Source organism: Rana temporaria, chromosome 3, assembly GCF_905171775.1.
Source record: "Rana temporaria chromosome 3, aRanTem1.1, whole genome shotgun sequence".
Classification (NCBI taxonomy): domain Eukaryota; kingdom Metazoa; phylum Chordata; class Amphibia; order Anura; family Ranidae; genus Rana; species Rana temporaria.
In genome coordinates this window covers 464,068,888-464,095,144 of record NC_053491.1, presented here as the reverse complement: position 1 = coordinate 464,095,144, position 26,257 = coordinate 464,068,888, and the positions used below count along the sequence as shown (strand labels likewise).

General features: G+C 42.2%; 1 protein-coding gene across 1 annotated transcript; it reads right to left on the bottom strand.

Annotated features, from left to right (window-relative positions):
- LOC120930606 (extracellular calcium-sensing receptor-like) lies at positions 1–23,140 on the bottom strand. The gene is made up of 6 exons (XM_040341780.1): positions 22,923–23,140; positions 21,206–21,494; positions 17,394–18,224; positions 15,593–15,790; positions 11,402–11,549; positions 1–1,057 (listed from the first exon to the last, which is right to left on the bottom strand). Exons 1-6 carry the CDS (start codon positions 23,138–23,140, stop codon positions 144–146), a joined length of 2,598 nt encoding a protein of 865 aa, XP_040197714.1. The 3' UTR covers positions 1–143.
- Between the last annotated feature and the right edge of the window lie 3,117 nt (positions 23,141–26,257).

Genomic DNA, 26,257 nt, shown 5'->3' with positions numbered 1-26,257 from the left:
ACAAGTTTAAATCACTATACTGTACATGCAGGTGAGAATAAACAATTACAAAGATAAACCTTAAAAATTAGTCTTAGCCAATTTGGATTTTTGTAAATCAGTTTGAAAATAGTAAGCTGAATGCCAGTTTGTATATACCCCTCCTATACATCTCTCTTTCTTCCTTTGCCGATAACACATTCTCTGGAATTCAAGGCTGGTCTCCACAATATGATATAACATTTTGGTAAAAAGATACAGATAATTAGTGCCCAAGTTGATGACTGGATGGCAAAGATTTCTAAACTAACAGTATATTTCCCTGAAGAACTGAGATAGGCTGGAATGAAGGAGATCCAGACACTAAGGAAGGCCAACATGCTGAAGGTAATTAACTTGGCTTCATTGAAAGTGTTCGGGAGGCTCCTGGCCAAGAAAGCAACAATAAAACTCTTGGTGGCCAAGAGAAAAAGGTAACCTAGCATGGTCCAAAAGGCAACAGAAGAGTTTTGATTACATTCAACAATAATTGCTCCAGGTTTTTCTTGAAGGTTGTACTGAGAGTATGGTGGGCTAAGGGCTAGCCAAGAGACACACAATATGAACTGTATGAGTGAGCAGAGAAAAACTATGATGTACGTCACTTGAGGCTTGGTCCACTTACTCAGTCTACTGGCTGGTTTGGTGGCAGCAAAAGCAAAAATAACTGTTATAGTTTTTGCCAGGATACACGAAATGCAGAGGGTAAAGACCATACCAAAGGTAGTCTGTCTCATGAAGCAGCTGTCATTTCTTGGATAACCAATAAAGGCCAAAGAGCAGAGAAAGCAAAGGGAGAGAGATGCTAGAAGAAGACAACTTAGAAAGTAGTTGTTTGCCTTAATAATGGGGGAGGTCTTATGTAGGCTGAAAAGACGCAAAATACCAACAGGAACCAGGAAGGACCCGACACTGATAAATGCAAATGCAGCTCCCAATGGATCTTCATATGAAAGATACTCTATGTTCTTCAAGAGACATGTTGACCTATTAGAATTTGGCCATTGGTCCCATGGACATTTTAAACAATCAAGAGAATCTGTAAGGAAGAAAAAAAAAGTTTGTTGCTAAGGCATGCCATATATGGGTCGAATTTCGAAAGAATTTAATTTCGTAAATCTTATCTAAGAATTTTCATTCGTACTTCGCACCATTAGTGGGCTGCAGCAACAGCTGATTTTCGTGCAGTAATTGAATTTTAATAATCGAACATGTTGGAAATTTTTTTGAAAAACAAACGATTTTCTAATCAATGAAAGGATTAGGCCTAAAGCCTCGTACACACGACCGAGAAACTCGACGGGTGAAACACATCGAGTTCCTCATCGAGTTCCTTGTGAAGCCGTCGAGAAACTCGACAAGCCAAGTTTCTCCATTCCCGTCAAGGAAATAGAGAAAATGCTCTCTTTTTGGCTCATCGAGTTTCTCAACAGTTTCCTCGACGAAAATGTACACACGACCGGTTTCCTCGGCAAAAAATATCTCCCAGCAAGTTTCTTGCTGGTTTTTGCCGAGAAACTCGGTCGTGTGTACGAGGCTTTAGAAGGACTATAGAAAAATACATTTCTCCCCTGTCACCTTCTTCATACTTGGGGGTCGATTTACTGAAGGCAAATAGGATTGTTCAACTTTCAAGGGAAGTTGAACTTTTTTTTTTTTTTTTTTTGAAAATGTTTTATTGATTTTCTGCAGGCACAATCAACAAAATTATAATGCACATTTGTTGTACAGTATCGCCATAGAATGACACACAGGTCAAACAGTCCTAAACAATAAACCTTTACCCCACCCTGAGCTTAAGCACCCCATCCCCTCAACGGAGGGAGAATACTCTACGGGGCACCCTAATAGGGCCAAATTTGGCTTTTGGTCGTAAGAAAACGACAAACAGTGGAAATAACGGTTAGAAACCCAACCGAGCGTACCCCACCAATCACACACATCCACACACACCCATTCACAACCTCACCCCATACAGACCTCCCTACCCACCCCCCCCCTCCCCCCACATCCAGACCACACACTGCCTCTCTCCCACCACCCTGCGACCATCAGAGCCACCCATGGCCCCCCCACCCACAGCCATTTATGGCTGGGATAGCGGGGTGTCCTTCCAGAAGGAGTCCGCTATATCCAGCCAGGGTTGCCAGATCTTGCTGAACTTTTTGTGACAAGCCCTGCCCTTATATACACACTTAAACATGGGTAAAACCTTATTAACCATACGGTATAGCATTTGGATATCCGGTGCAGAAGTGCTCTTCCAATGCAATAATATCAACTTCCTGGCATAGAACAAAACAATTCGTATCAGAATTCGAGCATGAGTTGTAGGTATAGAGTCATTAAGCACCCCCAGCAATCCAGTCTCCGGAGTAAGAGGAACCGATACATGTAGATTGTCCTTAAAAAAAGAGAACAAGTCCCTCCAGTACGGTACAACAGCAGGGCATGACCAAAACATGTGTAAGTAATCAGCCTCAGTGGAGTCACACCTGGGACAGGAAGCACTAGACATCAGACCCATGCGGGCCAATCTGGCAGGAGTATAGTGAAGCTGATGGATACATTTGAATTGTACGTACTGATCACTCGACCCCACAAGATCAAGGAAGCACACCTCCGAGGCCTCCTCCCACCCCTCCTCAGACAGCCCCAGAATGTCCACCTCCCACTTCCGTCTAGCGATCTGAAAGGGTTTAACCCCCGCCGCCTGGAGGCGAGTGTAAAACGTTGTAACCAGTTTCTCGATATCTGAGTATGACAAGAGCGCCTCTAGAGGCGATTCCGTGAGCTCCTGGGTCAGACCCCCAAATTGAGTCCGTATCACGTGGCGGAGAGACATATATCTGAACAGACAGCTCTGCTGTAGTACACCATTACGTGCCCTTAGTTCCTCAAAAGAAATAAACTGGCCATGAACAAAAATGTGGGATACACGCGTGACACCCATCCGTGTCCACCACCCCGAGTCCGGATGACCCAGGAGCTCAGGGAAATTAGCATTTTGCCACAGGGGGGCCCTGGGGGACACCCCGCCCGAATCTGTAAGCACCCCGTTACCCTCGTGCCAAGCCGACCAGCTAACCTCTATCGGGGAGTTACGGGAGCATTTACCGGCCTTTGACCTGAGTAGGTCATCAACCAACATGTCCCTGGAGCCCACCTGAGCGGTCAGTAGAGCGGTGGAACAGGACGGGGAGGCCTCCAAGAACCAATCTTAGACATACGTAAGCTGAGACGCTATAAAGTACTGTCTCAAGTTAGGGCATGCCAGACCCCCATCCAACTTCGCAGCCTGGAGAGAGGCCCTAGCAATACGTGGGCTCGACCCCTGCCAGAGAAAGCCAAACAGAATCGAATTAATTTTCTTAAAAAGCTTCTTTAACAAAAAAATTGGGGATGCCCGGAATACATATAAAAATTTGGGTAGGTAGATCATCTTAAAAATATTTACACGGCCTATGAGATTTAGCGGTAGAGAAGCCCAGGTTTTAAGCCTGGTCTCCATATGTGTCACAATAGGGGCAATATTGAGAGCTTCAAAAGAAGACAGGTCTGCGTTAATATATATCCCCAAATACTTGAAAGTAGGATGAATGGACAATTTAGACCTAGAGAGGTATGAATAATCAAGTGCAGGACCTATAGGGAACGCCACCGACTTTTCCCAGCCCACCCTCAACCCAGAGACCCTCCCGTACCCCTCCACCACTCCCATCAGAGAGACAAAGGACCGCTCAGTGCCATCCAGGTAAATTAGGGCGTCATCTGCATATAAAGAAATCTTTTCAGAAAGAGAACCAAAACAGATGCCACCCACCTCCGCCGTCTGTCGCACCGCCAGAGCCAAGGGCTCAATGGCCAACGCGAACAGGAGCGGCGAGAGCGGGCAGCCCTGCCTGGTACCCCTCTGCAAAGCAAAAACATCAGAAACATCTTTATTAGTGCTAACCCTGGCCCTAGGGCTGGTATAAAGCAAGCGGACCCACTTAATAAATTGAGTGCTGAAGCCCATGCGATGCATGACCTCCCATAAAAATGACCAATTGACTGTGTCAAAGGCTTTTAACACGTCCAGAGACAGCACCAGGCCACCCCGTTTGAAGGCCTCCGCCCTATGGATGTGCAAGTATAGTCGCCGGATGTTGTCGTACGTACTCCTTCCGGGCATGAACCTGGTCCCTGTGAATGAGGTGCAGAATAACCTTCTGTAGTCTTAGGGCCAGAATTTTGGCGAGCACTTTTACGTCACTATTTAATAGAGATATGGGGCGGTACGACCCGCACAACAACTTATCCTTGTCGGGCTTAGGGAGCACCACAATAAGGGCCTCGCTCATGGAGGAGGGAAGCTCACCCTCCTGCAGAGCCCGCCCAAACAAGGAGTGTAACCTCTGTGCCAGCTCTTCCGCATAGTTTTTGTACCATTCGGCGGGCAAGCCATCTAACCCAGGGGCCTTATTGGGAGGAAGTGAATAAACAGCCTCAGTGACCTCTTCTACCGTAAGGGGTTTGTCCAGGAGTGTAGTATGCGATTCTTCCAGGACTGGAAACTGAAGGGATTCAAGGAATCCCAATGTCTCAGTGGGGCAGTGTATAGGTTCTCATAAAAGGTTCTAAAAGCATGATTTATGGCTAAGGGGTCCGACGTGACAGAGCCGTCCAGCAGCCGAATGTGGGGTATCGTCCGATCCACATACTCCGTGCGTGACAGAAATGCCAACATCTTACCATTCTTTCCACTATGTTCAAGCAACCTGGCTGACAGAGACAACTGCTGTTTCCGCGTTGCATCCACCCTGTGAAGGTCCAAGGCCCTGTGCGCCCCCACCAGGGCCCCATGAGAGTCCGGGGTGGGGAGCGCAGAATATCGGGCCCTGGCGTTCTCCAGGGAGGATTCCAAGGCCAAAAGAGCAGCCCGGGAGGATCTCCTGTGCCGAGCTATATTAGAAATATACGAGCCCCGCACTGACGCCTTAAAGGCATCCCAAGTGGGGCCAAATGAGGCCGAGCCAGCATTGTCCCCCCAATAGTGGGACATAGCCTGCCGGACCGGCTCCTGAAATTCAGGAGTGGAGATCCAGAAAGGACTGAGCCGCCACACCCGAAAGGAGGGCCTGTGTCCTACCACCATGTCCACCGCCAGGGCAGAATGATCAGATAGTGTCTGAGGTATGTGGGAAACCGACTGTATAATGGGGACCAAATCTGGAGTCCCCAAAGCATAGTCCAACCTGGAAAGAGTACGGTACGTCCTTGACTGGCATGTATAGTCCCGAGTCCCAGAATGGCTAAGCCTCCAGAGATCTACATAGCCAAAGGAGGTACACCACTGACTAAACAACCTAGATTCATACTGGATGGGCCTCAATCGGTCCAAAGCAGGGTCGAGCACCGAGTTGAAGTCCCCCACTATAAGGGCGGCCATCACAGGGAAAGTGGCAAATTGCACACTTAAATCCGTGAAAATGTCCGCCGTGACAGGGGGGGGGGGCATATACCACCACCAACAACAGTGGCGTGGCGTGCACCGTGCATTGGAGAAACACATACCGACCCTTAGGGTCCAACACCACCCGCTCACAAGAAAAAGGGAGACCTTTCCGCACCAACACGGACACCCCCCTTGCATAACTAGAATAGGTGGAATGGTAACCATACATAACCCAACACTTCTTTAGTGCCATTACCTTTGACCCCAAAAGATGCGTTTCCTGCAGACATAATAAATGGGGATTGTGTACTTTGAGGAAGTTAAATAATAAAGCTCTCTTAAATTTGGAGTTTAACCCCCTGACATTCCAGGAGATACACTTTACCACAGACATGTTAAAGCTTTAAACATACTGAAACACAAAGCAAGTCATTTAGCAGCATCCCAGACAGGGCATAAGTGGGGGCAGAGAGAGGGCCACGAACACACACACACAGACACACACACAGGCACACCACACTCATCACCGTATACAAGCAAACAATCAGACCCCAAAACACACACAGTCTAGGCAACAGCCCAGTACCTTTAACCCCTGCCAGAACCCAAAAACGAGGGGCTGGCTTTGACCCTGAACTACATGTATTTGCTAGGTACATGGCCCACCGCTAGCAAGCCAGCAGGCAAAATTGGAACAGTCAACGTCCATTAAACTAATGGAAATGAAGTGAAGAAGAAAAAAATAGTTATTGGCAAAATTATAGCAGCACATTCTTCCTATAGAGACCTATGTCCTCTTGCCACAGCAATTAGCTAGAACCTCCTGCCCCAGAAGCACTTCAACTGAAAAAGAAACCGGATGCAGGAATAAATGAAAAACAAAAATGAACAAAATAGAGGAATCAAGCGTCGGACGCCCTGTCAGATCCACGGCCAGGCTGGTGCAGGGATTCAAACCAGGACAAAGCATTAGCAGGGGTTTGGAAAAAATGCACCTGGCCCTGATGCACCACCCTCAGCGTCGCAGGAAACAGCATAGAATACTGGATGGTCTTCTCCCTCAGTTTCTGCTTGACATGCTGGTACTTGGCTCTCGAGGCGCGGACAGCAGGGGAGTAGTCAGGGAAGAGGGACACAGAGGCGTTGTTAATCTTGAGGCTCCCCTTAATTCGGGCAGCACGCAGGATAGAGTCCCGCTCCCTGTAGTTCAGGAGGCGCATTATCATAGTGCGAGGGGGGCCTCCAGCAGGCAGCGGCCTGCCAGGCACCCTATGGGCCCGCTCCAGGACAAAGCAGGGGGATAGGCAGTCCCCTCCAAACTCCTGGACGAACCAGCTCTCCAGGAAAGCCACCGGGTCAGATCCCTCAACCCGTTCAGGAAGGCCCACCAGGCGCAGGAATATTCCTGCGCAAGCGGTTCTCCAAATCGTCCATTTTATCTTCCAGTGATCGAATTTGTGTGCCCTGGGCCTTCACAGTAGGATGGATTGGGCCTACAGTGTCCTCCAGATCACTGATGCGGCGCTCCGTTTCCGTGACCCGGTCCCGCATTTTGTGCATGTCCTGGCGCATTATAGTAATGTCCAGCTTAAGCTCCTCCATCTTCCCCATAGTATCAGAATGGTTTACCTTCATTAGTTTGAGGACCGCCAGCAGCGTGGGCTCCGGTTCCGGGCCTTCCTCCAGGCCGTCCTCGCTGGGCGACCCAGGAGCAGGCAGTGCTGGTGTAGTGGAGGTCCCAGGAGAAGGTGGGGGAGATGTCTCAGGGTCCTCAGCAAAGAGCTCCGGCGTAGATGCCAAGGAGGAGAGTGGCGCGACGCTGCGGCGGCCATCATGGCCGGAACGCGTGGTGACATTCATCCTGACCGCGGGCTGTTTCTTTCGCCTTCCCATCCACCAGATTCCTCCCAGAAGTATCCCAGGGGCTTCCCCAAGGGAATAGCAAAGTTTATAGCCGGATTAGAAGGGCAGGATCACATGATGGCGCAGGATTGTTCAGAGGGATCTCGGAGCTGCTAGGAAAGACGTCCGCTCACATGCTGCTCCAGGCCACGCCCCTCAGGGAAGTTGAACTTTACAAGAGAATTTGACTCAGAGCTTAGTAAATGAGGTGGAGCTCGGCTGGCTTCTATCATCCAATCATGTGCAAGCAAAAATTCTGTTTTTGTTTTGTTTTCCTTGCTTGTAAATGAGTATTTTTGGTGAAATTAAACTTCACCACCTTCACACGTTCTATGTAAAATTCACTTGCAAAGTTCAACTTCCCTGGAAAAGTGAACAGCCTATTTGCCTTTAGTAAATTAAAGTAGTTCTAAAGGCAGAAGGTTTTTTACCTTAATTCATTCTAATGCATTCTTTAACAAAATCCATCACATCTCTGCTGTAGCGTTGGAGCTCTTGTTTAAAGGCAGAGCTCTGTCCTGTGTGTCTTCTCTGCAATCAGCGGGTGCCGGAGGACATCGCAATTCATAAATTCGTAAATTTGAAAATTCAGAAATAAGAAAGAAAATCCAAAAATTCTAAAGAATAACTAACTTACTAATAATAAATTAGAAAATTCAAAAAATCGTAAATTTGAAAATCTGCAATTTTAAAGATCCAGAAATTCAAAAATTCGGAAATTCAAACTTTCTGAAATTTGAAAATCACAAAATTCAAAAATCTGAAAATTCAAAAGAACGAAAATCTGAAAATTCAATAATAATAACTAACTAATAATAACTAACTAATAAATTATAAATATTGGAATTTCCTTTCAAATTTGGCTATTAGTGAATGTAACAAATGAAAATGTATCCAAAGTTACAAATTGTCCAAAAAAACGAATGTCGCATCTAAACAAATGTAACGGAATGAAGTAATTATAAATAATAATAATAATAATAATAATAATAATAATAATAATAATAATAATAAAACACTATTATTATTATTAATTTGTTACCTTCTATTAGTTTAGATACAGCATTTGTTTATTCAGATAGGGGCAGATCCTCGTACAGCGGCGCGTAGTGTATCTTTGGCGGTGTAATGGCGCGGAATTCAAATGGCTGTGATGGGGGCGTGTTTTATGCAAATACGTTGTGACCCGACGTAAACAACGTTTTTTTTTTAATTGCGCATGCGCCGTCCGTGGGGGTATCCCAGTGCGCATGCTCGAAATTAACCCGGAACAAGCCAATGCTTCCGACGGTGACGTCATTCTACGCAAATCCCTATTCGCGAACGACTTACGCAAACAACGTAAAAATTTCAAATTTCTACGCGGGAAGGACGTCCATACTTAACATTGAGTACGCCTCATAACAGCAGCTTTTACTATACACCGGAAAAAGCCGAACGCAAACGATGTAAAAAAATGCGCCGGGCGGACGTACGTTCGTGGATCTCAACTAGCTAATTTGCATACTCGACGCGGATTTCGACGGAAACGCCACCTAGCGGCCGCCGAAAAATTGCAGCTTAGATCCGACGACGTACTAAGACGTACGCCTGTCAGATCGACCCGAGATGGCGTCGTATCTTGTTTTGTGGATACAAAACAAAGATACGACGCGGGGAATTTAAAATTATGCCGGCGTATCAATAGATACGCCGGCGTAATTCTTTTGTGGATCTGCCCCATAATTCGTAACTTCGGATAAATTTGTATTCGTTACATTCACTAACAGCCAAATTTGAAAGGAAATTCTAATACCAATAATTTAATGGTTGGAAGATTGCTGCACATAAAAATGTATTGAAAATGCAAAAAAATACCACAAAATTGAATGGTATACATGTTTTGTGCACCTCACCCTTTGAACTTTCATATTATTTAATAGTTAGTAATAGTTAAATATTATTAATGTTATTATTTCAGATTTTAGAATTTTTGGATCTTCGCATTTCCAATTTCTGAATTTACGAAATTCCGAATTTTCAAATATTTGAATTTATGAATATTCAGAAAAATTCATTAAATGTGCTTTTGTTAATTTGGATATTTCTGAATTAACAAATTTAATGAAATTCGTAAAAAAAATGAGAATTTGGAATGAAAGAAATTGCACATGGTTCACATTTGCCGGGTTTGCATCCAATTTGCATGACATGTGAGTGCAACCGGTTCACATTTGCTGGGTTTGCATCCAATTTGCATGACATGTGAGTGTAACCGGTTCACATTTGCCGGGTTTGCATCCAATTTGCATGACATGTGAGTGTAACCGGTTCTCAATGGAGCCAGTTCACACATGTCTAGGGGGACTGCATTGTGGGTTCCAAAAGAGTCCTGTGCGTTTTTGGGCCCAGTCCAGGTGCAAAGTCAGGCAAAAATTCGGACCTGAAACACAACTGAACCGGTGAACAGAAACCGCGCCCACACATATATAAAGCAGCCTTTTAAGAAGTTAAGGATGCTGAGAGGTGGGGCGGCCGGGCTTAAGACCACGTAACCACCATGATTGGCTGTCACGTGATTCCAAAAACTTATGATCGCCAGCAGTTATTGGGAGCTTTCAGTTAGGCACCAGTAACTGTTCCGGGAACATGCAGGACGTGTGCTCTTAGCACAGCTATATTGACCGCAATTCACGCAAATATGCGCTCTTATGGCTGCATATTTGCATGCAGCCAGCGCCAAAGTCTTAAGTCCTGCTAGATCACTTCAGGCTGGCAGGTCTTTTGCGGGTCTAGCTGTGTAAAAAATAAAATAGAAAAATATTAAAAATTAAATACAATTCAAACAAACAGTCCAAAAGTCCATAAGTGTCAGAAGATGAGTGAATTAAACGAAAATAAATCTCCACCACGTGACAATCCACCAAAATTTTGAAGTGATCCCTCCACCGTTGTAGATGGCTACTCTCACCTTCATATATGGACCACTGAGTTAACAGATGGCCAATAAAGCAAATCAAATAGGCAGGTCATGAACAGGAACCAGGCTGATGTATTAGATCCTCATAAGACAACCAAACCGCAAAGGACAGGTGCATGTAAAGAGATAATCACAGACTAAGTGCTCACTGTTGCAATGTGTGGATTTATTCTTTAAAAGAAGCAAAAGTCAGGCTACTCACATTTGGCCAGACAAAAAACGGCATGAAGTAACAATCTTTAGGAATGAACAGCAGATGAGCGACGTGATGTTTCAGGCTCCTAAACCACCGGACGCGTTACGTTATATCAACTTCCTCAGCTGTGTAAAGCATTAAAAATAAGTGCCTATACTGTTTAATATCCATTAAGGCCTGGTTCACACCTATGCATTTTTTTTAGTGCGTTTTCAGTTTTTCAGGAACACACTTCAGTCCATTTATCATGGTTTCCTATGGATGTCGTTCACATCTGTGCATTTTATGGAAAGGGCCTGGGACTTTTTTCTGGTTTTTGGTTCCATAGACTTCAATGGATCAAAAATGTGTATTGGAAAAACGCAAAATGCACCTGGAAGATGCAAACTGCAACCTGCATAGATGTGAATCAGGCTTTTACACTCTGTTCGGCACATGGTCAATTGCTCTCTATTTTGAGGCACTGTGCCAAATTTGTAGAGGCCGATCTGCTGACAGCCTTAAAAATTTTCTGCTGCTCAGTGGCTCTGGGCTTCAGCAAAATGGCAGTCTCCAGAAACTGAAACTATGCTAAAGACCTTTTTTTTAATCAAGTTATTATGGGTAGAGTTCTGCTTTAAAAAAAAGTAGTCAACACTTGCTGCTCTCCTATTGATTGAGGCTTGATAGGTCTCCTATAACTCCACTCTCAAGAGCAGAAAGTGTAACTTTCAGCTTCCGGGTTGGAAATGGAAAGGTTAGATGGTCTATGATAGTGATGGTGAACCTTGGCACCACAGATGTTTTGGAACTACATTTCCCATGATGCTCATGCACTCTGCAGTGTAGTTGAGCATCTGGGATGTCAAGGTTCACCATCACTGGTCTATGAGCTCAGGTCTTTACTTGCCAGTCTGGTTGGAGATCTCTCCCTGTGGGCAGGGCACACACTGGAAGCAACAGATTGGTTGTCCTTCTATAGAGACCTTCCTGAATCCTGATGGACAGCTATCACTGCAGGCTGAGGTAGGTACCTGGAGAAAGAACAAATGTATACTCTTTTATATAAATATAATGCTGTATTTAAAACTGATATCCAGATAGATATAAAAATAAACACTGATGCAAGATTTATATTATTATATTATATTATTAGAAAAAAAAACTAAATGTATTTGACATAAAGCTGGCAAGTACCCGACTCTATATTGACATCAGCCTCCTTTTAATTCCTGCATCATGCAGAACTGGTTGGGGAAAGAAAAACCTGGGCCAATCAGGACACTATAGGGTTGATTTACTAATTTGCAAAGTGCAGTTGCACCAGAGGTTAACCACTTGCTGTCCGCTAGTTAGTTTTTTAACGATCTTCGACAAGTTCGTTAATGCAGAAATAGCCGAATTTACGAAAACCTGTTTAACAAATTTTTCAGAATATTCAAAAATGTGTAAATTCGTACATTTTATTATTCGTAAATCCGAATATTCAAAAATTCGTAAATTTGAATATTCGAAAATTCGTAAATTCGTAAATTTGAAATTTCTGAAATTTGCAAATTCGGAAATTCGGAAATTCGAACATCTGAAAATAAGAACGGAAATCCAAAAATTTGTAAATCTGAAATAATAACTAACTAATAATAACTTAACTATTACTTACTATATTACACCAGCCAATGATTGAGCTGCTTAGAGTATGTAACAAATTAAAAAAAATATATGAATATTTGTAATTTCGTAGATTTGAATATTCAAAAATTTGTAAATTCGTAAGTTTGAATATTTGTAAATTTGAATATTCGAAAATTTGTAAATTCGTAAATTCTAAAATCTGAAATGTCAGAAATTTGCAAATTCAGAAATTCGGAAATTCTAAAATCCGAAAATAAGAACAAAATTTTAAAAATTTTAAAACTCCAAATTTGTAAATCTTAAATAATAATTAACTAATAATAACTTAACTATTACTTACTATTAAATTATAGGTATTGGAATTTCCTTTCAAATTTAGCTGTTAGAGTACGTAACGAATATGAATTTATCCGAAGCTTTGAAAAAATGAATGTCGTATTTGAACTAATGAAATGTAACAAATTAAAATATGACCCTTTGTTTGTGTTAGTGGAAAGTATAGTGCCCTATTGTTGGTGTCAGTGGGAGGAATAGTCTATTGGAAGAGTAGTGCCCCACCATTGGTATCAGTGAAAAAAATAGTGCCGCAAACTGCAAACAGGACTTCTTATGGCTTTCTTCTTGCCACTCTTCCATAAAGGGCAGATTTGTGGAGAACACGACTAATAGTTGTCCTGTGGAAAGATTCTCCCACCTGAGCTGTGGATCTCTGCAGCTCCTCCAGAGTTACCATGGGCCTCTTGGCTGTTTCTTTGCTTAATGCTCTACTTGCCCGGCCTGTCAGTTTAGGTGGACGGCCATGTCTTGGTAGGTTTGCAGTTGTGCCATACTCTTTCCATTTTCGGATGATGGATTGAACAGAGCTCCGTGAGATGTTCAAAGCTTGGGATATTTATTTATAACCTAACCCTGCTTTATACTTCTCCACAACTTTATCCCTGACCTGTCTGGTGTGTTCCTTGGCCTTCATGATGCTGTTTGTTCACTAAGCTTTTCTAACAAACCTTTGAAGGCTTCATAGAACTGCTGTATTTACAGTATACTGAGATTAAATTACCCACAGGTGGACTCTATTAACTAATTAGGTGACTTCTGAAGGCAATTGGTTCCATTAGATTTTAGTTAGGGGTATCAGAGTAAAGGGGGATGAATACAAATACACGCCACACTTTTCACAAATTTATTTGTAAAAAAAATTTTTAAAACCATTTATCATTTTCCTTCCATTTCACAATTATGTGCTACTTTGTGTTGGTCTATCACATAAAATCCCAATAAAATACATTTACGTTTTTGGTTGTAACATGACAAAATGTGGAAAATTTCAAGGGATGGGAATACTTTTTCAAGGCACTGTATTTCGGAGTGCTTTAACTGCTTTCCGACCAGCCGCCGCAGTTATACACAGCTGACCCAGCGATTTGTCATTTCCCCATGTCAGTCCACCCCCCCCTTCAGTTAGAACACACCCAGGGAACATGATTAACTCCTTCCTCGTCCCCTAGTGTTAACCCCTTTACTGCCAGTGGCATTTTTATAGTAATCAATGCATTTTTATAGCACTGATCGCTATAAAAATGCCAATGGTCCCAAAAATGTGTCAAAAGTGTCCGCCATAATGTCGCAGTACCGATAAAAATCTCTGATCGCCGACAAATTACTAGTAAAATAAATAAATAAGAAAAATGCCATAAAATTATCCCCTATTTTGTAAACGCTATAACTTCTGCGCAAACCAATCAATAAACGCTTATTGCGATTTTTTTTACGAAAAATATGTAGAAGAATACGTATCAGCCTAAACTGAGGATTTTATATATATATATATATATATATATATATATATATATATATATATATATATATATATATATATATATATATATATTTTTTTTTCTTTTTGGGGGGGATATTTATTATAGCAAAAAGTAAAAAATATTCATTTTTTTCAAAATTGTCGCTCTATTTTTGTTTATAGTGCAAAAACTAAATACCGCAGAGGTGATCAAATACCACCAAAAGAAAGCTCTATTTGTGGGAAAAAAAAGGACGCCAATTTTGTTTGTAAACCACGTCAGACGACCGTGCAATTGTCAGTTAAAGCGATGCAGTGCCGAATCGCAAAAAGTGGCCTGGTCTTTGACCAGCAATATGGTTCGGGGGTTAAGTGGTTAAACACAAGACACATTGCAAAAGACATTCTCTGGAATTTATTTGGACTTTTTATTTTGTGTGTTGTTTTTCACATGAATGCATAAGTAATAAGGATGTGTATGGCAGTAACACTGTGTTATTGATAGCCCTATAAGGACAGCGCAGTAAATAGTGATTTACTATACTATAGGGCTATGGCTGGCCAAAAATCTTTATATCCCATGTTACTGGGCATGTTAAATATCTGTTTCCCCCACCATCTGTTGGCCCTCATGTCACTACTTCATATTGTAGCGATGTAAGGATGGAGAATAGACACTTGCACACTGAAATATTTTGTTTTGGAAATTCGTTTTCGTCCAAAAAATACATTTATTTAGTTGCGCCCAATTATTTATTTATTTATTTTGTTTCGTTAAAAAATGCATTCATCTGAAAATCCGAATTAAGGTCGACTCTGTAAATTGTAGGCTTATGGTGTCTGTCGAATGTTCTAAGAAGATTTGACGAAGCAGCTAAACTGTATGACGCCGCAATCGTACATTTCCGGTCGAATGCTCCGCCCACAAGCTATAGTAGAATTCTAATGTTGTTTGACTAGTAATAATTATATTTAATAATTATTATTACTCTTCAACCAACATCAGAATTCTTCTATAGCCTATGGACAGAGCATTTGACCATAAATGTCCACTCGCGGCGACTAATTTGTCGAATCTTCATGTCAAATCTTTTCTCTCTATGTCGAATAATCTTGGACTAATAGAGTTAGGTTAGGCACATTCAACCATAGGTTCGATAGACACAGATCCCTATTGTCACTGTCATGTCGAATCTTCTATCTATATAGAACTGTTGTCGCAATGAAACGAAAATAAAGCATTTTTTATGTCGGATCTTTTGGATTTCGCGAAACGCGAAAATTCCCGAAATTCGCACTAAAATGCATTCGGGCGAAAACAAATGCACATGTCTAATGGAGAATGGCCATGGGGAACCAGGCATCCAACGCACCTAGAAGTATGTAGGATATGATGACTATTTAGGTGGTGATTATTCAGATTCCAGAAATGTTGGTGGGACAGGGGAGTATAAGCAATCTTCAATATAAGGGAACTTTTAATTGTATTTCCTTAAAAGGCGACATTGTAAATTTAAGGGCCAATGTCACTGAGCATTGTTTGGTAAATGCACAATGCTTTTAACATCAATTTGAAACACTTCTCAGATCATTCAGGATCAGTTGCAGGTGCATTTGACCCACAATTTACCCTCCTCGCTGGTTCTAAATCTGTGGATTCCTAACAGTCTGTACCATGGATTTTGAATCAATGGTAAATGGCTTATCTTGGGTGGAGTCATAACTGCCGATCTTCATGTGGCTTATGGTGCCCTCTGGGCTCAGCTGCCAGTTCACAATGTCATAGGCTGCTGGTGGGTCACCATTTTGGTCAAAGTAAAGCTCTCTCCCGGTACTCAGCTTCACCGTCACTTTCTTCACATAGCGCAGAAGCTGCAAGTTAGGGAACAAAAAAAACAATCTATAGACTTGTTCAGGATATTAATTCATTTTGTTGTGCACTTCATTTTATATCTATGCATTATAAATTCATTAACATTACAGAAGCCTTTTTCATTTGGATTTCCAAATGTCTAGACAGTTAAATGAAAAATTCAGATTAAAGTGAACCTGGCCCATCCTAAATGAGTGAGTGAGTGAGTGAAAAACTTATATAGCGCTACACATGCGAACTGAATCGCCTCTGGGCGCTTGTTTGACCACTTCTCCCTTGAGCTCAGAAGAGGTGGGTTTTGATCTTTCTCCTAAAGGCCAAGTGGTTCTCCTCCAACCGAATGGAGGTTGGCAAAGTGTTCCAAAGTCGAGGGCCTTGGACAGCAAATCTTCTTTCTCCTTTGGACTTGTATCTGGTACAAGTATCTGGTCATTATCCAAATGAGGCCTAACAGTGCTAGACTAATGATAACATTGCTATTGGTGATCCGGACTGATCCCTATGTCCTTGTGGAGCTGTTTGAATCATAGGATCAGGTCCAATGTTGTCGGAAATTCCGACAGCAAATGTCCGATGGAGCATACACACGGTCGGAATTTCCGACACCAAGCTCCCATCAAACATTTGTTGTCGTAAATTCCGACCGTGTGTATACGGCATTAAAGTTCTGGTCAAATCTCCATCGACTCAAACCTGAAGTTCATCCCTACTGAGGTCATGCTGTGAGTACAGAACATCATAGGTCCTCCACCTGAGGGGGTGTTACCATGGGGCTTTTTATTCACTGTGTAGGGCCAAGAGCGGTGCTGATGTCACTATGTCTGCACTGTTATGTGTATAATTAAAGGGGTTGTAAAGGTAAATGTTTTTTCACCTTAATGCATCCTATGCAGTAAGGTGGAAAAACATCTGATGGTACCGCCCCCCCCCCCCCCCCGAGCCCACGTTTTACTTACCTGACCCTTCGAATGTCCCGGGCGCTTCATGTGATCTTCTTCAGTTTCCCAGTTTGGCTAGGCTGGGCAGATTGATAGCAGTGCAGCCATTGGCAGGCGCTGCTGTCAATCACAGCGGATGACATGATGCGCCGGGGGGGCAGGGTCGAGTGATACAGTCAGCGGCTATGCCCGCCGCTGTATCACGAAAGCGCGCTCGCAAAAGCTTTCTAACATTGCTCGCTCGCTCGCATGAAGGTAGAAAGCTTTTGCGAGGAGAAGCCGAGACAGCCGCCGAGGGAGCCCAGAAGACAGGGTTAGGGGACACTCTGTGCAAAACGAGCTGCACAGTGGAGGTAAGTATAACATGTTTGTTATTTTTAAAAAAAACATTTTTTTTTTGCCTTTAGTGACCCTTTAAGGACCACCCAGCCTTAGAACAGGCAACAAGATAGAGGACTCTGCGAGATCATGTCACTGGCTTGATGACTTTGTAAAAGGTAAGTAAAATAAATAAATAGAATAACACCCTTAGGAAGGTCCCTTGGAGTGGGGTGGGATGTAGGGATGGTGAAGCGGGGCAGAGCCCAGAGTTGGGCTTTAAAGACAAGCTAATCATTAATGGATCAGAAGGTCAATTCTTAACATGAATCAGGTTCAAAGATACCTGCCATGGGTTGAAATTCCTAACATCTTCACAAATGTTAGGAGAGAATGATCCTTTTGTTGTGTTGCAGCTTCTGAGATCTTCCAAGGCTCTGACAATAACATGGACGGCAGTGTAGACATTGTAGGTCACCCGCAGGCCAGAGACATCATTGTAACTATTATGAATCTCCTCCAGATTTTCATTTCCTGTGCATTTATTTTTCACAGTGACTAAAGAATCTGTTCTGTTCTTCTGAGTCACCAATTTGCAGTTAAATACTTTCTCCCAAAAGTCTTTCACCCAATAGTCCTGTGGATCCATGTAGGGATGGTTCTTGTTGAGGAAATCCCTAAACCCTGGAATAGTTCCACTGTAAAGGGCTATCCCAATGGTACCAGAAAGTAAACTTGAATATGGATATGTGGAGAAAAGGCTGGAGGTGGCCCATGCTTCACTGGCTACAAACATTTTGTTAGCGACATTTTGTTTTATCATTTCATCCACAATGGGAAGTAAGTTAATAGCATCAGAAAAGACAACAATAACTTTGGCAGTGGACTTTTTCATATCCACAACAATGCTAGGAGCATTGCGATCTGGTCTATCAATTTGAATGTTTTTCATGAAGGCCACGCATGCTCCTGCCTCAAGGATTCCCTTTCGTACCAGTTGAATTCCCTGCTGACCATAGTCATTATCCAAGGCCAACAAGCCAATCCATGTCCAACCAAAGTGGAGCACCAGCTCTGACAGACCTTTAGACTGAAACATGTCACTAGGTACAGTTCGGAAAAAAGATGGAAACTTGGTCCGGTCACTCAGAAGTGGACTTGTAGAAAAATGGCTTACCTGGGGAAATATCATAGATAGCTTTTTTATTTTGTTTGCATAGAATACATGTAAGGAAAAGTTATTTCGCGCCAAAATATTACTATGTATAATTATTATCTATAAAGCTTCTCCTCTGAAAATGAAGTGTAATAATTATTTGCTATTGTGCAAAAATATATATAGCGCTAGACTAAAGTGCAATAATTAATAGATATCGATCTACAAATACAAAGTGCAAATTAAATACCTGTATGTAAACATTAAAGTGTTATGACAAGACCATTATCATAATAATTCCCCACTCTTGGTGAGGAATAAACAAAATCAATAGTCCCAATATATATGTTGCAATAGATCCAACAGTTATGCCCTGTACACATGATCGGATATCTGATGGAATCTAATCCGGATTTCATCAGATTTTTTCGTCGGATATCCGATGAAGCTGACTTTCATCAGTCTTGCCTACACACCATCAGTCAAAAATCCGACCGTGTCCAACGCGGTGACGTAAAACACTACGACGTGCTGAGAAAAATTAAGTTCAATGCTTCCGAGCATGCGTCGACTTGATTCTGAGCATGCATAGATTTTTCTCCGATGGAGTTCCACACAGACGATTGTTTTTTTTCTATCGTTTTTTTATACATAGTAAAATTTTAAAACATGTTCTATTTTTTTCACCGATGGAAAACAAATCGATGGGGCTCACACACGATCAGTTTGTCCGATGAAAACGGTCCATCGGTCTGTTATCAGCAGACAAACCGATCGTGTGTACAGGGCTTAACAGGTTCTCTTGACAACTTGGGCATCACCCAAAGTGCTCAAAATATGAATGCGCTTACCAGAAATACCTGACCTCTTTGGATGAAAAGAGAGTCAGATAAAGCATATGACAGGAAAAAATACAGAAAGCCTCCACCGGCCTTCAATGACAACCACAGCATCGGAGATGGCGTCAGGCAAACACTTGACCAGGTACCGCCGCCGACGTACGTTTCGTTGGTTTACATCTTCAGGGGGCATAGAATACATTTTTAACCAAAATAACAGTATAATGCCCCTTACACACGGACGGTTTTCCCTTCGGGAAAAAAAACAATGGTTTTCCCGACGGAATTCCTCTCAAGCCTGCCTTGCATACACACGGTCACACAAAAGTCTGGTGAACTTTTAACTGCCAAGAACACAGTGACATAAAAGATTACAACGAGCCGACAAAATGAAGTTCTATGCTTCCGAGCATGCGTCGATTTGTTTCCGAGCATGCATGTTTTTTTCCCGTTGGAAAAGCACGCCGGGCACCTGCGATCACTCGTTACATAGCGAGAACCGGGAGCTGTGTGTGTAAATCAGGGTTTCTCAACTCCAGTCCTTGAGGCACACCAACAGGTCATGCTTTCAGGATTTCCTTCAGATGAAACAGCTGTGGTAATTACTAAGGCAGTGAAACTGATAAAAATCACCTGTGCAAAATAATGGAAAGCCTGAAAACATGACCTGTTGGGGCGCCTTGAGGACTGGAGTTGAGAAACACTGGTGTAAACACACAGCTCCCGGTCCTGTCAAGGGGAGAAATGCCTGATTGTCTGTTCATACAATGTATGAACAGCGATCAGTAATTTCCCTAAGTCAGTCCACCCCCCCTTCAGTTAGAACACACCCAGGGAACATACTTAATCCCTTCCTCGCCCCTAATGTTAACCCCTTCCCTGCCACCGGCATTTTTATAGTAATCAATGCATTTTTATAGCACTGATCGCTATAAACATGCCAATGGTCCCAAAAATTTGTCAAAAGTGTCCGAAGTTTCCGCCATAATGTCGCAGTACCGATAAAAATCGCTGATCGCCGCCATTACTAGTAAAGAAATGTTTTTATAAAAATGCCATAAAACTATCCCTATTTTATAAACGCTATAACTTTTGCGCAAACCAATCAATAAATGCTTATTGCGATTTTTTTTAACGAAAAATGTGTAGAAGAATACGTATCGGCCTAAACTGAGGACATTTTTTTTTTATATATTTTTGGGGGATATTTATTACAGCAAAAAGTTAAAAATATTATTTTTTTTCAAAATTGTCGCTCTATTTTTGTTTATAGCGCAAAAACTAAAAACCACAGAATTGATCAAATACCACCAAAAGAAAGCTCTATTTGTGGGAAAAAAAGGACGCCAATTTTGTTTGGGAGCTCGCGCAATTGTCAGTTAAAGCGACGCAGTGTCGAATCGCAAAAAGTGGCCTGGTCTTTGACCAGCAATAAGGTCCGGGGATGAAGTGGTTAAGCAGTAGGACATAAAGTGGACAGCACTGGGACACCATAAGCAATGTTCCATGCCAGGCAAGCCTTAATACTAGTGCACTAGAGGTTAACAGCAACAATAGTCACTAGGATCCCTTTCTCAGGTCTATACTCACAGTGTCCCTGGGACTTGCATATCACCCCTCCTATGTAATAATTCTTGGTGAATGCAATAATACAATAACATTTTCGAAGAAGCATTTAAAAAAATATTTACTATGGCAGCTGGTGATGATAACATCACCACTGGGCCTTCTTGAGGGATCCTAGAAAAGATGAGGCTCCCAAGTGACGCAAGAATGGGCTCCTGCACAGTGCTGCAGCACCTTCTTGTTAGATTTGGAATCCTCAGCTTTCCCAGGGTACAGAAAGAAGACCCAGTGACGCCATCCTTGCCTACAGGATGCAATTGAAAGCCATGTGTAAGATATGTTTTACATTTTTCTTCCAATGTTTCATTGGTTTCACTTATTTCACATGAAGGAGGTGGGAGCTGTAAAATAAGTGGATCTTGCATTTTCATTTTAATTCTACAAAGGCCAAGGTGCGACAACTAAGCCATTGAGCTTGCTTTTACTTGTGCTATAAAATGAGTATAACAGTAATAATTTACCTTTCCTGTAAAGTAAGTCAACTTTATAAGGATACTCCACTTAAAAAGAATCTCAGAATAACTTAAGAATATTTACCTGTGGGTATCTATAGAGCCCCAAAATGTGAGCCATGGCAATTGAATGTGTGGAAATAGATGCACCAATAATAGAACTTAGGGGTGCCTCATTACATCGATAGTTTGGGATGGCCAGACTCTGTCCAGTAAGCATTTGTAGACTACCCTTTAAATCAAGATGAAGATCGCTGCAGGAGTCGTAGGCCTGAAATCCCAAGGTAACATTTGGAAGGATGTTGGGATTCTCATTGATCTCATTTACAGCAAATATTAAAGCCTGGAACTGCTGATAATTTTCAAAGTGAAACCTTTACAGAGAAATAAAGAAAAGTGGAGAAAATTAAGAAAAAGCTCTTATTAGTCATGAGCTATATTTATTGGACCAATGTAACTGGGTCAGGATATTTTTTTTGTTAACCTATAGATTTCATATCTTGATGTACAGTGCAGAACATTGCTTGCTAAAAATCAGGACTAGAAGTGGGATATAATTATAGGGGGATACCTAGGGAATATGTCCTCAAAAGCTTTGCCACCTAAGTACCAGCCATCAAGGGTCTACTTATACCCATGGATAAATTTGGGTGGCATGTTGCTAATTGGCTATTAATTTGGTTTCTGAATTTAATTCCCCCAATAGCTTTATCTAAAACCACAATTAAGCTTCTGCACCTATACCGTGTTCCAGTCAATGGTACTTCTCTGGGAATGTAAGTGACAGTAATTGGAGCACTAGGCATGGGACGTATCAGACTTCTAGAGAGTGAGACCCACGCTGATCTGCCATGGTGTGAACAGCAGCCAGAGCAACAATTCAGTTGGGCTTTAAGGGTCAGAACTTTAGAAGTAAAGAAAAGTGTCCAGGCCCCCCAAATTCCAGGGTGCCCATCTATGCAAATGTCAATCAATGTTCTGTTGGAGAGCCTGGCTCTGCCCTTCACGTCATCTCATTTGATATTGCCCATTGGTAATGGGTCAGTAGTAAAGTGCAGGATGTAGAAGGTTAAATTTTTTATACTAAAGCATGATTTGAGGAACCTAGGGAACTTTTTGTTAAATCTTTTAAAATTATCTTGAAACATTGTTTTGCTTTTTTGTAGCTGTTGTCAACACCTTTACATTATAAGAACAACTTGAACTTAAACATATGCCAAAGTACTGATAGGACCCTATGGCAACAGATTTGTCCTCTGATAGCAATCATGTTGACACCTTGAATTCAATATGCTTGTTGCTGTTAGTTTATTTTTCTATAAATAAGGGGTAGAAGTCCTATGGTTACGTATAACTTTAAGCTGCATATAGCTCTAGACAGGTAAAACATTTGTTTAGACATGTGTAGTGACTGTGGAAATGTTTATATTTGTTATCTCCATTTAGAATTGATAAAGGATCCGTGGCCATGCTTGTGCTAGCCATAGAAGAACATATATCTCACCAAAACAATAGGGAGTGAGATATATGTCCATCCACCGTTCCATTGTTGGGACACTGAAACCCATCCTGATTATCTTGTTGACACTGCTTATGGGTTGAAGAGGTATAGGCTCAGTGACCCTTACATTACTTTCTTAACCTAGTTTTCTTAATTGGAAAAGGGAACACCAGTTAGCAAAGAGATCCCAATAATTTGGACATGTCTGTGGTAGAGCAAGTCTAGAAGACCCATATTCATCTTTTCTTTTGACTTTCCAAATTATACTCCAGAAATTCTAAAATAGTAATACTCCACCTACAGAGCACAGGTAGTTTTCGGTGGCCTGTCTGTAAAGGAGACTTGTTCATAGACCTTGTCTAGATACAACGGTATAATGAAGCCAACCATGATGTCTCCCATCTTTGTTGTCCCCTTCATCTCTGACATATCCAGTTTGCATCTGTTGTCATGGAAGTACAATGCCAGAATGAGGTGGAATAAAGTCAGCTTCCAGATAGTCGCATATAAAATGTCCATCTTGCTTTACGCTTTTTGGCAACATCTGTGAATAAATTAGACTCATGACTGCATTTGTATTTTCACATATCTAGACTTATTCTAAAAACAAATGGAAAGGAAAGGAAAAAAGAAAATATTGTAGTATACATTGACCGTCTTGTCAAACAGTGAGGCCGCGTACACACGGTCAGTCCAAACCGATGAAAACGGCCTGAAGTCCAGTTTCATCGGTCCAAACCGACCGTGTGTATGGCCCATCGGTCCGTTGTCCTTCGATCAAAAATTTTAGAACTTGCTTTAAAATCGAACCGATGGACCGCTGCCCGAAAGGTCCAAACCGATGGTTAGTACACAAAAGAATTTGGTGGGTTCCTGTTGGACCAGACATATTTCAATTAGCGTATGGCGAGCTTAACTGTCTCTTTATAATGATGACATGCAGGCTCTTAATGCACAGCACATGGAACCTTGGGCAGGTAAGGCTATAGCAATAGAAAGGCATGATAATTTCCACTACCGTCAATGAGCTATAAAATAAAGCTACCCGGAAATGAGATCACCAAAGTAGACAAATGAAAACCAATCAATTTCAGGAAAATTAGATCACCAAAGCAGATGAATGGAAACCAATCTCAGAGAAATGGATCACCAAAAAGGACAAATTAAAATTAATTATTCTCTGGGAAATGGGATTACCAAAGTGGATAAATTAAAACCAATCTCAGGCAAATGGGATCACCAAAGTAGATGAAGAAAAATCACCAACGTGGATGAATTAAAACCAATCAATCTTAGAGAAACGTGATCTCCAAAGTAGATGCATGAAACCCAATCAATATTAGTTAAAAAATATCACCAAAGTAGATGCATGAAAATCAATCAATCTCAGGGAAATGGGATGACCAAAGTAGACAAATGAAAACCAATTCATCTCAGGGAAATGGGATGACCAAAGTAGACAAATGGAAACCAATCAATTTCAGGAAAATTAAATCACCAAAGCAGATGAATGAAGACCAATCTCAGAGAAATGGATCACCAAAAAGGACGAATTAAAATTAATTAATCTCAGGGAAATTGGATCACCAAAGTAGATGAATTAAAACTAATCAATCTCAGAGAAATTGGATCACCAAAGTAGATGCATGAAACCCAATACATTTTAGTTAAAAGATATCACCAAAGTAGAAGCATGAAAATCAATCAATCTTAGGGAAATGGGATCACCAAAGCAGACAAATGAAAATCAATCAATTTCAGGGAAACAAAATCACCAAAGTATACCAATGAAAACCAATGAATCTCAGGGAAATGGGATCACCAAAGTAGATTCAAGAAAAAAAAAACAGTAAATTAAAAAAAAAAACGGATTTACCAAAGTGGACGAATTACAAACAGTCAATCTCAGGGAAATGGGATCACCAAAGTAGACGAATGAAAACCAATTCATCTCAGGGAAACGGGATGACCAAAGCAGACAAATGAAAATCAACTAATCTCAATTTCTACTATACCCTACACATAGTAGGGTCAGAATTAGTCCTTTAAAGCATTAATTTGTAATTCTATCCTGTCCTGTGTCAGCAATCCATGCAGCTGGTGGTGCAATGGTATGACAAATAAATATTAGGTTCTACAGATTACCTAGGCTGCTGACCACAAACATCCTTCTTGTGGGTATTTTAGTTATATTTATTTAAAGAGACAACTGCATGTGTCTTGCATGTCTTTCTTGTATTACTACTATACTGACTTAATACTTCATATGACGCCTTACTAGTCCTCAACAAAGCTGCAAACTGTGAACTTCCAAAGTCTAAATAATTAGTTTTTTGGGGAAAAAGTGAAAAAAGCAATGGTGAAGTGGAAGAGAGCACATTAGCTAAGTGGAAGAGCATAGCAAGAGGCAGCCAATCAGTGACTCTCCCTCATGCACAGCTGCTAGTTTTGGTCAGATCTAAGAGCTTTTCCTGGTGCCTCCATGGCAGCATACTAGTGATAGAGCTCCGCCTCGACTCCTCCCTCAGGACTAGTGAATAGAATAAATTAAAGGCATAGCCCATCCCCCAACATTCTTCTTTTTTTTCCTCCATACCTTCTTGTACTGGTGAAGAGTTTGAAGTATGTCCATACCTCTGCAGTCGGCAGCGTCCGCCGGGTTTAGCCTTTCCCGCGCGCAGTCCCTGTTCTTGGGTCGCTATTAGCGCTAATAAGCTGGGAGACCCCTCTGTGGATCTGTTGGGGTCGTATCGCAGAGTTTCCTCATAGGAACGCAAACTGCCAGGAGCACCTATGAATGACATGTAAGCTGCGGAAGGATCGGCTCCACTACCCCAGGCCAGACATTTCTTTCCCTTTTTTACTTCCTCTGTATTGCATATATGTTTTCCTTTTAAAAAAAAAAAGAAAAAAAAAGAAAAGGAGGATCCATTTGTCTGCTTTTGCTATTGTTGTTTTTCTTCCCTTGTATCTGCTAGGTTGTGATTCTGATAAATGCTGTACCTTTAAACTGAGAGACTCTGTCTGTCAGTGGGTGCCCCTGTCGCTCTGGGCTTCATGGCAGTCTGGGGGGTCTGGCCTGCGTCAGGGGGCGGAGCCGCAGGTACTACTAGGCTCCGCTGGTCCCTCGTTTATGGCGGGGGGGGCCGTGCTGATCGGCGCCCACACTATTGGTGCATTGGCACCTACATTGCTGAGGATCCCGGCGCCCTGATACAGTACTTCCTGTGTCATGGGCGCCGGCGCTTCTGCGCATGCGCGGCGCGTGCACTGCGCATGCGCGATGACGTCTCGAGACGCGGCGGCCATCTTGGATACTGGAAACAGGGCTTTTTTGCCCTTGCTTCCAATCTTTTGGCTGGGGGCGGATCCTGGGGGAAGGCTCCTTCAGGTAATCCCTAAATAAGGACCTAGAAACAGGGCTTGGCTGCTGCTGCAGTGCCAGATGCTAAGCCCTGCTAGGTTTCAGCCCTAAAAATTGTTGGTAAGAGGGGAGGAGATGGGGGGGAAGGTGCCAGCATATCAGCACCTGTCTGAAGGTTGCAGACAGGTGCCTTTTTTCTTTCCGTTTGTTCAGTCTCTCACTTATTATTATTTTTTCGGCCTCTCTATATTTCTTGCAGCCGATCCTTCCGC